The sequence below is a fragment of the Cyprinus carpio genome, chromosome A5 (assembly GCF_018340385.1).
Source record: "Cyprinus carpio isolate SPL01 chromosome A5, ASM1834038v1, whole genome shotgun sequence".
NCBI classification, from domain to species: domain Eukaryota; kingdom Metazoa; phylum Chordata; class Actinopteri; order Cypriniformes; family Cyprinidae; genus Cyprinus; species Cyprinus carpio.
Window position 1 is genome coordinate 13,801,831 of NC_056576.1, and position 17,420 is coordinate 13,819,250.

Here is a 17,420-nt window from a genome sequence, read left to right on the forward strand (position 1 = left end):
ATTTCAAAATATACAGTATAAAAATAGAAAACTGTTTTTTGAAATTGTAATAATATTTCACAGTTTTTACTGTAATTTGATCTAATGAATGCAGCCTTGGTGAGCATAAGTAACTTCTTACATAACATTAAAACAAATCTTACAGAACCCAAACTTTAGTGTATGTCTGACAAAGCATGATAGATTTATTAGTTTACACTGTTCTTTTCACTACAAAGTCTAATATCAGTTTTGCCTAATAAGGTCCAAGTTAGTAAACCGAAGCACAGCAGTCAATCTTATGGCTGATTTTCTCATTCTGAGACATAAAAGCAAAACTGTGTAAGTGTAAGCAGAAGAAAAACCTATCAAGCTGCATTCGCACATCATGTACTGAGGGTCATCATACACACTAACAAAGTTACTCAGAAATAAAACACTGCCTACACTGTGAAATGAAATAAAGCACACAATCAAGTCTCCATTCATATCTGGCAAAGGCATTACTCAGAATAACTGTCAATTTCTCAGAACTGCTGCTTGGAGGCTGTGGAACTGCAAAACCCATCATTTCTGTGAATCGATTGGCTGAATAGTTCAATCACCAGACCATTCTGATTCACAATTGACTGTTTCAAAGCTTTTAGTAACAAACAGAATTTTTTCTCACATTTCTTCTTTTGGATTTGTTTACAGTATTAATCAGCTGGCCCCAACATCTGTCATTTATAGAAATAAGGGGTTTTTGGACTTCCTCTCAATTTTTTTTTCTTTATATGGTGTTTGTTGGTACCTGCAGTACTGACGTGTCATTTTCTACAGTCGTGACTGTTGTTCTCTTATCTAAGCACCACAATCGCTGCATAAATTAGAGCCTCAATGCATATTAATATGCAGACACCCATTCACTGTTCCAACCATTATTATAAATAGATCCTTATATAAATAGGTTCAGCAGTAAGGTCTTGGTTGTTGTTCATGGCACCTTTCTAAAAGCTCTCCGAGGTGTCTTTAGAATCTAAATAAGTTTTCAGATAGCTATTTATGTTAGGAAAAATAGCAGAGACCCAAAGCAAAGAAAAAGATTTTAAAAGAACAAACCCTGGAAGGTCAGCAGAATCCTGTGAGGATTTAGGAATGATCTGGTATTTTTTGTGTGTGTGTGTGTGTGTGTGTTGTGTAGACTGCTGAAAAATTAAGGAAAAGTTTCAAGCTGAGTTTTTAGTTACCTGCATTTAATAAACATTGGATGTGCTTTACATGGTCGGTCACTGCATGTTAATATCAGGCATGCTGAAATATTTCTGTTAGGTCTTGTGAGGTATGCACTTATTCCAAATGTTATTTTCTTTTAGAGTCAGAAATTAAAACCCTCATTTTAGCCAAGTGGTTGCCTGACTGGTGACTGCAATGTATAAGATTTTAAATTGATGTTATATATTTTTTTTTTCAAATGAATCATATTTGTTATAATTATATTATTATTATCATTTTATATTTATATATTTAATATGATTAGCTAAAATGGAAGCTTGTAGAAACATGCATTTCATTGTCAAGCGGTGTTGTTATTATTAACTGTATTGTATTTGTTAATTACATTTTTTAAATTAAAAAAATATATAAAAATAAAACACAAAAACTTCAGCTAAAAAATATACAAGACAAAAATGCCCAAATTATAATTACTAAGACTAAAATTAAATAAAAAATTCAAATGAACTAAAAGCAAAATGAAAACTTGAAATAAAATAATTTGTTTTGGACCCTATTTACATTAGTATTTATTGCTGTCCACTTCTGGGACAAGACCACAGGAAACAGATGATTCTTCTGCACAATCTGACTTTGCTGCAGCCTGGAATTGAACTGCTGGTTTCGTCTGGTCAGAGGAGAACTGGCCCCCCGACTGAGCCTGGTTTCTCCCAAGGTTTTTTTCTCCATTCTGTCACCGATGGAGTTTTGGTTCCTTGCCGCTGTCGCATCTGGCTTGCTTAGTTGGGGACACTTCATTTACAGCGATATCGTTGACTTGATTGCAAATTATTACACAGATACGATTTAAACTGAACTGAGCTGCATGATGACATCACTGAATTCAATGATGAACTGCCTTTAACTGTCATTTTGCATTATTGACACACTGTTTTCCTAATTATTGTTGTTCAGTTGCTTTGACACAATCTTTTTTGTTTAAAGCGCTATATAAATAAAGGTGACTTGACTTGACTTGACTTCTTGTTTTACCCAAAACAGCTCTTTACTAATAAACCTGAATTCTGCTTCTGAGATGAATTTGCATGAACATCTGTGAGGATGTTAACTAGCTAGATTTACAGTAACTCCTCCTCCTCCTCTCTCTCTCTCTCTCTATGATGCATGAATTCCTCTAGCAGCCAATCAAAACCAAAAACGCATCTTCCCTTCCCTCCACACACTCCCCCCTCTATTTTTGTACTGGTTGGGAGATTCCCGCTGGGTGCTAATCATTCAGTTTTAAGCGGAGTTTGATTAAAATGTCTGTTGTGTCATTAATACAAAACAAACACATCATTATCACAGCCAGTCTCTTTTACACTCATACACACACTCACACACGCACCAGTGCACAGAGTAAGTCCACAGCCTCCAGAATGAGCTCCTGGTGTCCGATCCGGGTCACGCCAAGCTCTTCCAGCTCCTGATGGGTGATGTGAAGCAGCTGCTCTCCGGTTATCTGCTCTCTCTCAAACGTCCTCATATACTGCAGCAAACAGTCATCCAAACCTGAGAGAGGAAAGTGCAACACGACCATGTGATCGTAATTATGTCATTTAATAAACTTAAAATGTGACCCAGTGTAATGGGGCTTCTCTCCATACAGGGAGCTGTCATGAAGATGATTAATACACAAAACTTATACACACATACACCGAACGTGATGCATAAAGGCACCATAAACGTGCAAATGATGTCAAGTGGCTAATTCCTGTAACAGTTTGTGCTTTATTCTAAAAAAAGATGATAAACCACTTAGTGATTACAAACACGTCTCTCAAAATGAGACACACACCTGCATTTCTCTCTCTCTCTCTCTTTCTCTCTCTCTCTCTCTCACACACACACACACACACACACATTCTCTCAGAGGATGATGTTGGCTAAGAGACTCTTCAGATGGAACACTGTGAACTTGCAGATACACACATTCAGTGTCCCTCATAACCAGCTCAGTGGTCTCATATACACACACGAGATAACCTGCGTGTTGGTTTACCAACGTATGTGTCTATATGTGTGTGTGTGTGTGTGTGTATGTGTGTACGATGTCCTTCAGCTAAACAGACTCTCTCTCGTGCTCATTTTCTTCATTCTCTCGTTCTGCTCCAGCTATATGGGCTGCTTGGCAACCGTTGCTTAGAGACGGGGAGGTAAGCCTGCACAGGGAATGATAAAGGCCTCCATTTCCTACAGTCCTACACACACATACACACATCCATACTGGAAAGGCGCACACGTACATACATTGCAAACCTAGATGCACATTTCACACATTAGATTTCTTAACAGCTAAAAGAGAAGTGTAATGCACCACGTGCATCACCAAATGGACTTGCAAAAATTATGAATCTTTGCAACGGTTTCTTGGACACTCCCTCTCTTTGCCATTGGATGGATGAACAAATAGTCTCGTCCCATACTAACACCATTAGGTGAGAGTAGCTTACTTTTAGACTAGGTTTACACGAGTAAAAAAAATATATAAATAAATAGGTATGAAACAATAAAATCAACCTGACTACATCAGATTTCATCAGCCAAATGTACTCTGAAAATAAATGTAGAAATTATTTTCACTCAGAATTTGCTGGTAAATTTCACAAATAATTAAAAAGAAACAGCAAGTAACATTGAATTAAACATGAAATTCTGAAGTAGAAAGACTGAAACAGTATTTTCTTGTAAAACATACTTAATAGTTATGTTTTATTTACAACTTTAGAAAATAATTTGTTACAGTGTAATTTTAGATCAGGTAGAAATAGCTTATCAATGTATAAACTGCCCATTTTCATTTTTGCAGTGAAGTTGTCTCTGCATATAAATCTAGAACAGGAGAGAGTACTTCATCATAGAAAAAATGGTAATTACCATGCATAATTACATTCAATTCTCTGTGAGTATAGCCTCCTTTAAGAAACACACACACACACACACACACAAAATCTCTTCAAGTCCACTTTTCTGGTTTCCAGCCCACCATCTCACATCTGCGCTAACACATTACTCTACGCTGATCTAAGAACAGCTGACAAAGGAAAAACGTATCAGGTCCCTCCCACTGAGAAAGGTGAGTCATTGTGAGGAAACCCCTTAGAAAATTATCAAAAGCTCACTCAAACACACATGCTCACAAACATCCTACCAATCCAAGGCCAGCTGCTGCTAATTCAGCTTCTGATACACCCCACTGTGGACACTGACACCATGGTGATCTTTTTTTTTTAAATCTGTTCATCACCTGTGTTTAGACTTCCTTGAAGCCCTTTGATCATCCCAGTGAGCGCACATGACCAAACATGTCTCTTTGCTATCTAGGGCCAGATTTACTAAAAAGGGCAAATTAGCGTAAGAGCGCAATTCCAAAAAAAGTGCTAAGGGTAGTGGAAATTTCTGTGGGTGATTTACTGGCAATGCACAAATTAAAGAACATTTCCATAATGACCAACACAATCTACCAAGAGCAGCACAAATTAGCATCTGCTTTAAGACATGCTTTTCAGGAGTGTTAAATAATGGTGCAAATACCAGTAATTTGACGAGCACAAATGTTAGTAAATCACGCTGCATGACTCTCCTCCCATAAATTTTTCGTCTGAAAGGGATACTCAAATGCATATTCAATTAGGTCAGATGCAAAAATAACTGTGTAATACTGCAGTAACAGCTGCTTAAAAAAATCCTTCTTTGCCATTACAAGAATAAATTACATTCTGAAAATATATTAAAAATAGTTCTCATAATTTTTTAGAATATTTCACTGTTTTAACTGTATGATTAATCAAATAAATGCAGCCTCAGTGAGCATAAGAGACTGCTTTCAAAAACATAAAAATTTTTGAATAGTAGTTTGTGTGTATATGTGTGTATATGTGCGTGTATATGTATGTATATTGTGTGTATATGTATGTGTGTGTGTGTGTGTGTGTTTGTTTGTGTTTGTGTGTGTGTGTGTGTTTTTTTTTTTTTTTTTTGTGTTTTACGTTAAAGTAGGTGGAGACAAATCACCATCTCTGCGAGTAAGTCAGTGAATCATTCAACTGATTTGTTCAAATACAATGGTTCAAAAAAACTGAATCATTCACTTAAGCAATTCTGTCAAAAAAAAAAGATTAATTTAGAAACAGCAGGTTTATTGTGGAGATAATTAATTTTAGTGTATTTTTTAAGTATTTTAGTTATGTGCACTGTGAAACAAGCCTGTATGTAGTGTGTGAGTTTAGAAGGCTTTTTCAACATAAAATAATATGTGAGAACTATTACTAAATTTACTGCTTGCCAAAAAAATTAAATTAATAAAATGTCTGCCAACCATCATGGAAATTACACACACAGTGACAATAAGACAAACACCAGCACATGTAAATCAATCCAGAAATTTTCTGCTGTAGTTTGGGGTTTGTGTTTAACTTAGTATGGATTTGTTGGCATTTAAAATTTTCATAATTTTATTTTTTATTTCTTAAAATACTTAGTTTTTAAAATAATTTAACAACCCAGAAATAACTTTATTTTCTGTGTCAAACCAAAACTCAGTACAAACACTGTCAGAAAGCAAGCCTGTGTTGTGTGACAGGTTAAAATCCAATAAATCTTCCTTAGCCAAAAGCTGAAAAACTACAGTTGCTACAAGTGCTCGGTGGTGAGGAATATGTATGTGTGGTGAAGAATAATTTTAGATAAACTTTGTTTTGGTTCATGAAAGGTGATCCAGCATTTGAAGTAATTTTAAATGAGCTCCCGGAGCATTCAGTATTAGTGAGAGAACCTGACCTTGAGAGCTTCAGGAAGAGCAGGTAATGAGTGATAAAACACTCGGTTCAGATAAGGTTAGGAAGAGCAGAGCACTTTCCCCACCAATGCAGTCAGTTTATTTTGGGTTTATTAAATTGAAGGCATTCATCAAAAAAGTTCTTTTGCAGTGCTTTAATCAGCACAGAAGAGAATGTTTGAATTGAGTTCATCTTCTAAACTGGCATGACCTCTGTGGTTTTGAGTTCACTTTTATTCCCATGTCCCCTTCAGACAGCCAGTCTTGTCTATTTAAAAAGAAGTTTCTGGAAATCCAGTCTGTATATACAACCACTGTGTTCTTAAAATCCCATGAAAAGGCTTGACGAGTACAGTTTTATTTCATATTCAGCCTTCCTGTAGCTCATTCAGTGGAACCCAGTGGTAGCACGCCAAGGTCATGGGTTTGATTTCCACAAAAAGCAAGAAATGATAAAACGTGTACCTTGAATGCAATGTAAGCCACTTTGGATGAATGCATCTGCCAAATACATAAATGTGAATATTTCCTAGTGAAACAGTATGTTCTAATGGGATATTTCAAAGAGTGCATATATAAGGTAAATGCATGGCCTCAAAGCTAACATGAACTAAATACTACGAAATTCCAGATGTTTATTTCTGCTTTAACTGTGCCCTATATGATTTAAGGATTGCTTGATGAATACATTTGCCAAATTTCAATGAGACTGTGAAACCCAACTGCAGGTGCTAAAGTATTATCTATTGGAAAAGAAAAATTCAGTGTTCAAATAGAATACTAGTATACTGAAAATGGAACTGTCAGCTATTTGTAAAAGCATGTGAAGCGGTATGTATTAGGCATAGCGAAACATTTCAAACAGAAATATGCTATATTTTTCACACATGACCACATTGCAGTGTCAAAATTGTTTTAATATATATATATTTTTTGTAATGTCTCATAGTGTCTTATTAATTCTTGGCAGTCTGATTAAATACTAAGTCGAAAAAAAAATCATCCAATATTTCTTCTGATGTATTTATCACACTGAAAATTAAAGGTCAAGTTGAACACTTTCCATTACAGGATACAGTATTCAGGTCAGGGCAGTAAGCTCGGTAGTATAATGCACATTTTGGCAAATGTATTACAGTTCATCTGTCCACAATCCAAATTTGCATGCTATATAATGCCAAAACAGTGAAAGTAGTGTGATAGCAGGTTATTCTGAAGAGCTAAAGTTTAAAGGGGTAATTCACCGCTGACAAGATGGGCTTTTATAAAACTAAAAACTTAAATTGGTGCTATATGCTTAGAGAAAACAGAGAAAAGGGGCTATGGAATGCCCTTTTGCCAAAAAGGGAGGAAAACGTCAACACCCATTAAGCACTGGGCTCAATCCTACTGTCTGTAAGCGATGATACAAAAATACAGAAGTACAATCTGCAGTTTTACGTCATCCGGAAAACTTTTGCTGGCAAATAAATGGATGTTTCTGTGCAGGTAACACAGAGAAAAATATACATTATTCGTTTACATATACAGGTGCATCTCAGTAAATTAGAATGTCGTGGAAAAGTTCAAAAAATTGTGAAACTCGTGTATTAAATAAATTCAGTGCACACAGACTAAAGTAGTATAAGTCTTTGGTTCTTTTAATTGTGATGATTTTGGCTCAAATTTAACAAAAACCCACCAATTCACTATTTCAACAAATTAGAATATGGTGACATGCCAATCAGCTAATCGACTCAAAACACCTGCAAAGGTTTCCTGAGCCTTCAAAATGGTCTCTCAGTTTGGTTCACTAGGCTACAAAATCATGGGGAAGACTGCTGATCTGACAGTTGTCCAGAAGACAATCATTGACACCCTTCACGAGGAGGGTAAGCCACAAACATTTATTGCCAAAGAAGCTGGCTGTTCACAGAGTGCTGTATCCAAGCATGTTAACAAAACGTTGAGTGGAAGGAAAAAGTGTGGAAGAAAAAGATGCACAACCAACCGAGAGAACCGCAGCCTTATGAGGATTGTCAATGATGACAAGAATTTGAGTGAACTTCAGAAGGAATGGACTGAGGCTGGGGTCAAGGCATCAAGAGTCACCACACACAGACATGTCAAGGCATTTGGCTACAGTTGTTGTATTCCTCGTTTTAAGCCACTCCTGAACCACAGACAACATCAGAGGCGTTTTACCTGGGCTAAGGAGAAGAAGAACTGGACTGTTGCCCAGTGGTCCAAATTCCTCTTTTCAGACGAGAGCAAGTTTTGTATTTCATTTAGAAACCAAGGTCCTAGAGTCTGGAGGAACGGTGGAGAAGCTCAAAGCCCAAGTTGCTTGAAGTCCAGTGTTAATTTTCCACAGTCTGTGATGATTTGGGGTGCTGTGTCATCTGCTGGTGTTGGTCCAATGTGTTTTATGAAAACCAAAGTCACTGCACCCGTTTACCAAGAAATTTTGGAGCACTTCATGCTTCGTTATGCTGACCAGATTTTTAAAGATGCTGATTTCATTTTCCAGCAGGATTTGGCACCTGCCCACACTGCCAAAAGCACCAAAAGTTGGTTAAATGACCATGGTGTTGGTGTGCTTGACTGGCCAGCAAACTCACCAGACCTGAACCCCATTGAGAATCTATGGGGTATTGTCAAGAGGAAAATGAGAAACAAGAGTCCAAAAAATGCAGATGAGCTGAAGGCCACTGTCAAAAAAACCTGGGCTTCCATACCACCTCAGCAGTGCCACAAACTGATCAGCTTCATGCCACGCTGAATTGAGGGAGTAATTAAAGCAAAAGGAGCCCCTTCCAAGTACTGAGTACATGTACAGTAAATTAACATACTTTTCAGAAGGCCAACAATTCACTAAGATTGTTTTTTTTTATTGGTCTTATGAAGTATTCTAATTTGTTGAGATAGTGAATTGGTGGATATTTGTTAAATGTGAGCCAAAATCATCAAAATTAAAAGAACCAAACTACTTCAGTCTGTGTGCATTGAATTTATTTAATACACGAGTTTCCCAATTTGAGTTGAATTACTGAAATAAATGAAATTTTCCACAACATTCTAATTTATTGAGATGCACCTGTACTGCTGACATGTAACAACTAGGGCTGTCAGTTTATTGCAGTAACTTAATTAATAAGTTATGAAAAAATAACGCAATTAGAATATTTTAATGCAGTTAACGCACTGGCCCCAACCCCAACCTGTACGTCATCTTGCATTTCATATAGTTGACTGTTGACAATATGATGCAGGGCAACAACTCCACAAATGCAGATATGCCCTAAAATTCAAGATATTGGGGTAAAAATGCACCGGTATGTATTTCTGTCTCATATTTATATGACACGATAAGCACACATCCAGAGCAATATCACATGAGTGCTGTTTGTCCCGAATATAACGAGTGCAAATGTGTTTTTTTACAACAGTTCATCAAATAAGAAGTTAATATTGTGTTATATTTTGAACACAAGTGTGTCTATTTTGCTCAGTTTTGCAAGTGAAAATATTACCTTTAAAGCCACAGCAGATTTGTTGTGCTCCTCCGAGCAACACAGCGGTGTTTAGTTTCTGAATGAATCCATGTTTTGAACGAATCTTGTGAATCAATAATTCAAAGGCCGATTAATAAAGTGAACCGTTTACATCACAGATTTATTTTCTTATTTAGAGTATTATTTCATTAAAAAAAGTGGGAAGAAAACTAGGGATAGTTCAACCCTGAGGCTACTCAAACCTGAATGACTTACTTTTTTTGTGGAACAAACACAGCTGTTTTGGTTACCAATGTCTTCCATTGATGAATGAAAAAATATTGAGATGTTTTTCGAATTATCTTCTTTTATGTTAGTTTATGTTAGGCTATTGTAGCCTAAACCTTTAATGTGTAATACATTTTATGTTGAATCAAATCAAATATTTCTTTCTGAAGATACTATTTGTAATGTCTATACTTAATACTTTCTCATTTAACACAAACATTGCATTAAATAATTTTTTGGGGGGGTATTTTAATTAGATTAATTAATAGACACATCACATAATTAATTAGATTAAAAATCTGAATCGACTGACAGCCCTAGTAACAACACAATGTGGGTTAAAAATCTGCAAAGTTGCCCTTTAAACACCTGACCAAGGCACTGGTGTATTGTCATGTAACCCTATGCAGAGATAGCAACAAGCTGAATAGGTTTGCAAATGAAATGCTTAGGTCTCTGGAAAGGTTTTATTAGATGAAACAAGTGCGCCACTAGGGCTTATGGAGTGTGCACTTATTTTGTTAAAAGAACAGTGGAGATAAATGATCTGATAAGCGACGGGAGGGTAGCAGTAACAATGAACACTTGAAAGAACCGCTGCAGACAGAAAAACTCCAAATAGTACACGTGTTGACATTGTTTCTTCCGCCTGCCGTATCTTAACTACAACTAATATTTAATGCAACCATAAGGAATTAACCCAAAAAAACAAAAAACAAAACTGCTGAACCAAATGATGAGACACAATCCTAACTGTCATCTTGGGCTTAAGACCCTATCACATGTCAACCTGCATGATGATTTCTCAAATGTAAACTGTAAAGGTCAAAACTGGGCACTCAGCAGAGTTTTATATTACAAGATGTCTGTAATGTTAGAGGAGGCAGATTATCCCTACAGACATCATCAGCACATGCCACATCTCTGCACCAATGCAAGTTTTTTTTATTGTCATTCTGCCGAGGGTAAAAAAAGAAAAAGGAAATATACACATAACAGAAATATGGCAAAAAAAGAAAAAGGAAATATACACATAACAGAAATATGGCAATATTATAAACAATAGACAGAAAACAGCAAACCAATCACGCTGACAGATGTTTGCTTGTGCAGAATCTCAAACAAAATCTGACGCAAAGTTTGAAAATAGCAAGCATCAAATACCAGCAAACTGATCCTGGACCAGCTGCTCTGAGGTCTGACAAACTCTTTGTCAGCAGTAAATGTGAAAATTATGCACAAGCTGCTAGTTTACAGTTGCACCTCAGACAGTGAACTGAGTTCCTGAAAATGGAAACGGTCCTGCACAACTGGCCGTGAAACCTAGTTCTCTAAAAAAAAAGAACTAATCAGTGATCCTGCACCGCTTTTCAGCTTTATCCTATACATAGTTAATCTATTTTATTTTAGTTGTGAATGTGAGTTTGAAGTCTGTCAAGAAGCATCTTTCTGTTGAGATATCCTCACAGGCTTGCATGCAAAAACAAACAGTTCAGATAGATTCAGATTCTTATGAGCCGGTTCTTTTCTATGTATCAAAAACATACAGCATGATCAGGGTAGTCTGATTCATGAATAATTGCCTCTTATCAACCGTCTCTTTTCAGTGAATCAAAATCATACAGTGTGACCAGGGTAATCCGATTCACAAACAAATGATTCTTAATGAGCTGATGCTCTTTTCTGAATCAAAAACAAACAAATGATTCTTAATGAGCTGATGCTCTTTTCTGAATCAAAAACAAACAAATGATTCTTAATGAGCTGATGCTCTTTTCTGAATCAAAAACAAACAAATGATTCTTAATGAGCTGATACTCTTTTATCAATCAATAACAAACAGCATAATCAGGGTAATCTGATTTCCAAATATGTGGGTCTTTTCAGCTGCTTCTTTTAATAAATTGTTAAAAAAAAAAAAAAGTTAGGTTTGAATGAATCTTGATGAATCCTTTGTTGAACTTCGACACTGAATATGTAAGATTCTGTGAGAAACACTATTTCATTGATTATATGAACTTACATGGCAATACCAGTGATAGCAAAGAAAGAGAAAAACTGATCAACTATCTATGAGGGCCCTTTTGCCTGTTTTCAGAGGCCTGAGAGGCATATAATGGGCTTTGGTCTATATGAATTTCATTACAGTATGGCTGTTTTGGACATAAAGATCACAACCATTATTGATTCTCCTATGTACAATTGTCCATTATTAGATTGGTGGCAAAGGCTATCTGACCTTTGCAATGCTCACTGGGTGGAGATTATGAGCAGCTGAATGTCATGTGCACTAATGCCCTTAAACTTCACTTCAAATTAAGTCGGATCTCTGTCTCTCCAACACAGCTGCTCCATTATGTTCTACTTATAGCATCTGTGTTTCATCCATCAGTGTGTCTTTACATGTCATCAGAAGAAGAGCATGTATGTGATGGAAAAGGATTTCCAATCAGATACCAATTATTATGACTGTGTAGCTTTTTAAAAATGTTGCCAGTGTTTCCCAAAAAACAAGACCACATCCCTGAGCTATAAGTGCATGATGAAACCCGCACAGTTTGCCTTCAATTATCTGCAAACAGTATTCAGATACTCTCTCTTGCTTTCTTCTGTTGTGTGTGTATGGGGTAAAGGGGGTTTTGTAAAGTTGTCTTAATATGTTTTCCTTAAAACTACATCTATTTTTATGTTCATAGTATATAATTTTTTAATTATTAATAAGTACAACTGTGACTTTTCAATTCCTCAATTATTAGACGATATTATTTATTCTTTAGTTAATTGTATTTGTTTAAATAGTTAATAGTATATATTCCAGTTTTCCTAGTACTAACAAAACAGGACAGTAGTGCATTTTTTTATTCCAATTAATACTCTTAATATTTTACTGCTATAAAGTATAAAAATATAAAGTAGCCATTACTATAATGTAGCCATTTCGACAAGTCATTGCATACGACAAGTTAAATAAGCATAAGCAGCTGTAACTAGAAGATGAGAAATGTTACAATTAGGATAGACACAATAGTCTCAAAAATAAGTACAGGTAACGCTGAAATAGAACTAATAAAAACTATTAGAATTATTTTATTTTTGGAGAAATAAGTAGGTCAACTAGTACATAAAATATTTTTTAAGATTATCGGAGTACGTTTTCTACCTTCTACTTCATATTTTCAGTTTGAATTCATTGTGTTACTTGTTTCTATGTAACTGTTTGTGACGTTTACCAGCAATTTCTGAGTTAAAACTGTCTCTACACCATTTTTTAGCGTAATGAATAAAACATAAATAGGTAGCAGTAACAGAATTCAAGCAAGAAATTTGCAATCTGTTCCTGGTAATAATGGAACAGTAACTTGTGCAAGTAAATACACACTAGTATGTACTGAGACAAAGTTAATAGATAGTCACTGTAGGAAGCACAGCTATTTAAACAATTGCTAAAACTCACAGAGATACTATTGGATTACTTACAGTAAATAAACCCAAGTACTAGCATAAATACTGATACTAGTTATATTAAAGGGGGGGGGGGGGGGGATTGTCAACGCTCAGCTGTATTCCACAGATACCGTCATCCCTCTTCTAGTCCCTAGATTACGCGCATCCGCAGCGCAGCACATCGCGACGGCCTGGTTCTGTCCATGGTGCTAGTTATCATTGCGCGAGAGGGAGATTTATTCACTGAGGCTAGAAGCAGCCTCTCTGTTTCTCTCTCACTGTTTCTATCTGTGTGTGCAGACATGCACGTAAGTGTTAGTTTAGGCACTGTATGAAAACGCCATGTCGTTCTTTGTGTCATAACAACCGTTTTTGCTCATCTATTTGCAAAACATGCGAGCGAGCGCGCGCACACAGACACACATACACATCACATCACATCACGCATCCCCAGACCACACGCACACCTCCTCTTGCGCGACGCGTGTAGCGCTGTGCGGATCACACACACCATGGTGCGCCGAGCAGAGGCGCAAAATGGCACACAAGCGCGATCAATACCTCACTGCACGGCACAGGCAGAGCCGCGCGCAGCCCGCGTGCATTCCAGGCGCTCTTCCCGCTCCCCTATTCCTATCCCACAGGCTATAGGTCATGCAGAGACACTGCGGGGGAACATTTTTTTTTACCTTTCATCCAGTCCAGCACTTGCTTTGGAGACCATTTGCTGATGGGTTCCATGACCAGCGCCATGGCTGGTGTGCGTTGATTTCCCGGTTGAATTTTGTATAGAGCGCGCGGACCATCCGAGCCCAGAGAAACAGAACAGTACCGCCGTTAGATCACAGGGGCACATGTGATTCCGTTACATTGACGGCAGCGCGCGCGCGGCAGACGCCTAGCTGTTGGATACATCCTCGCGGACAACTGCGACGGTGAGAGATCCACGCGCGCGACTGTACCCCGCCCCCCCTCCAGCGCTCTCTCTCTCTCTCTCTCTCTCTCTCTCTCTCTCTCTCTTTCTCTCTCCAAAGTGTGCACCTGCTTCTCCAGTCAGTACTGAGTGGAGATGCAGGGAAAAAAATGTGTCTCTCTCGGTCTCTCTCCCCCTCCCTTCCGCGCTCGCAACGCTGCAGTATCACATGGGTCAGCGGTTCCGTGAGCGTGGGGACTGTTCGGTGACACTACCGATAAACGCTGAACAGCTCCACTGGGTCCGATACTGAGCGCGAGAACCAACCGAGTGCCATGCAAACCACTATTTGAAATGCATTCTCTCTCTCTCTCTCTCTCTCTCTCTCTCTCTCTCTCTCTCTCTCTCTCTCACTCTCTCTTTGGGTTGGACCGTTTCGGGTCTACACGAGCTCGCTCCTCTGACCGCGTCTGGAAAATTTCTGCGCGCCCGTTCGCTTACGTCACCGCAGCCCAATATGACTCGAATCGCAAAAGTCGGAGTGTGCGCCGCTGAGCCAATAGCTGCACAGCAGAGTGAGGTAACCGCAACCGACCGAGCCAGGGAAACCGGGTCACCCGATAAAAAATGGACAGAGAACACAAGTTTGTGCTGCTGATCGGAAAGGCACAGAAAGAGAAAGCAGATTGAGGGTTCTGGGGTTCTGGTTATGTGGCAGTAACAAATAAGGACGTCCGAGATTATAGAATAATGAAAATAATGGATTGTTTTAAGAAAACATTTTATTCAATAAACAGCTAGATAGATAGATAGATAGATAGATAGATAGATAGATAGATAGATAGATAGATAGATAGATAGATATAAATATAATTCCAAAAGCTTATGCCCTGTTTATTTCAAAATGTAATTTTCTCTATTATTTGTTTTTATTTTATTTTAAGAATTGCACCCTTTTAATTCAGTCTTCAGTTAAATTTTATTTTAATTCAGAATTAATTTTAATTGAATTAATTTTAATTCAGAATTTAAAAAAAACTTGTCACAAAAATCTCAAAAGAATGTGAGTTTTGCTATTTTCAATTTATTTTGTTTAATTTTTAAAAAAAACGTAGCAGAAATGGCCATCACATCATTAACCCATGCATTTACATTCCTGTTCCATACCACAGCACACCAAAATATGGCAAGGAACTAGATTAAATGTTATTCTAGCCTGGGCAGTTTCCAGGACTAGTGGAGAGAGAGAAAGAGAGAGAGCAGTCCATCTGGTATTATGGTTTGCCACATGGTGCCAGGCTAAAGAGCCCGTTTAGATGCCCACAGAGCAGCTACAAGAGTGTGAAGTAGCCATGTTGGCACAGAACAGATTAACACACACACACACATACAAACACATTTAAAGATCACAGTTAACAGTTAAACCTGTTGATGATGCTGTGAGTTTGTGCCAGGATATCAGCATGCACTCTGCACGCACACAAACACACATTATTTCTCATTAACTGTTATGTTGGTACCTCCCTAAATGTGATGCCAGAGTGACGTCAAATCAGTATGTCAGCACATTAATGGCAGTAAAGGCATTTAGGTTTTTTTTTTTTTTTCCTATCCATTACTAAATTAAAATGGAAAGTTTAATATAGTATATTGGAGGCAATGCACGCATTTTAGCTGTAAACATCGATGTAATATATAAAAAATGAGTTCTCACACAGCTCTGGGTGAAGGACAATGTCATGGACCAGGGGTTCTAGGAGGGCCGCAGATATAAGTTCCAACACTACTCCAACATACAAACCATGTATTTTTCAAAAAAGCCTGAAGGGCGTGATTAGCTGGATCAGTTGTGTGTTTCATTAGGGTTGGAGCTAAACTCTGCAGGGCTGTGCCCCTTCAGGAATCGAGTTTGACACCCCTGTCATGGACTGTCTGGCACAACCTTTCGCCGCGACATTGGCCGCTGTTCCGGAAGCTCCCAGTAGAGGGCGCGAGCATGATATCAGCGTTTGTTCAGCGCCTCGGTGTTTTTTCACAGTATGACCAGCAGGTGGCATATTATTCATTAACAATTAACAGTTTCACTAGAAATATTATAAATAAATTATAGAAACATTACCACAAACGTCTAATGAAAAAAAAAGATGCACATATCTGAATTATTGCAACATATATATATAGAACCGAGGACATAAGCTAATAAAGTTTCAATTTCATTTCAAACACTTCTTTAGAAAAGTGAAAGTATCAGTCAGCAGCAGGACTGAAGGAGATAGACATTTGATTGGCTGTTTAGGAGGAAGTGGTAACATTTATAAAGGTCTTTACAAAGTAACATACACATGACAGCGTGACTTTGGTTCCTCTTCTTCAAAAGTACCTTGTGCTATTATTGTTGATGGATGAGTAAAGAGAAAAAAGATTAGGAGAAATCTTTATTTAGATATGTTTGAGGGTTTCTGAGTTGTTTGCAATTGGTTTGTCAGCACAATTTGTCATTCTATGAGGTTTAGAAAGGATGAATTTAGATAATTGTTAATTAAACTCTGTCAACAAAATCTGTAGCATAATGTGGCATTATTTGTGGCAGAATTGTCCCTCATTTCATTTTTTAAACACTTGCGTGAATTCTTCAGTAAAAACTAATTATTTGATCTGTAACATTGCTAAAATTATAATTTTTGAGGTGTGGCAGTTTTTATAGGTGGCTGTATGAATTTGTAGTTATACTAACATAATTCCTGTGGTTTACCGTTGTTGTTTTTTTTTTAAGCAAGGATTCAAAAAAGTGACAGTAGGCTAAAGACATTTAAAATGTTACAAAATATTTCTATTTAAAATAAATTCTGTTCTTTTGAGCTTTCCTTTCATCAAAGAACCCTGAAAAATCCACAAAAAGCATCACAACGGTTTTCAGAATTGATCATAAATATTTGTGACCCTGGACTGCAAAACCAGTCATAAGGGTCAATATAAGCTTTCCATTGATGTATGGTTTGTTGGGATCAGACAATATTTATCTTTATATATATATTAGATATATATATCATTTTATATTGTCTTTATAATTTATTATAAAATGGAAAACAGTTATTTGAAACTGTAATTATATTTAACAATATTACAGTTTTATTTTATGTTTGATCACATAAATGCAGCCTTCATGGTGAGCATAAGAGACTAAATTAAAAACAAGAAAAATCTTATTGACCTTACTGATGGACGTGTTAATTTACATAGACAACACCAGTAAGTTATCACATGTATAAAATAATAATAAAGGTGACATGTC

The 17,420-nt window shown here is 37.0% G+C and overlaps 1 protein-coding gene across 1 annotated transcript in view; it reads right to left on the reverse strand.

Moving 5' to 3' along the window:
- si:ch211-26b3.4 (connector enhancer of kinase suppressor of ras 2) overlaps nucleotides 1-14,597 on the reverse strand; it is a 35,508-nt gene extending 20,911 nt beyond the window's left edge. Inside the window, exons 1-2 of the mRNA XM_042754031.1 lie at nucleotides 13,905-14,597; nucleotides 2,582-2,745 (exon numbers count right to left, since the gene is read on the reverse strand). Coding sequence (XP_042609965.1) covers nucleotides 2,582-2,745; nucleotides 13,905-13,968 — 228 coding nt within the window. The 5' untranslated portion in view covers nucleotides 13,969-14,597. The remainder of the gene's footprint in view (nucleotides 1-2,581; nucleotides 2,746-13,904) is intronic.
- Between the last annotated feature and the right edge of the window lie 2,823 nt (nucleotides 14,598-17,420).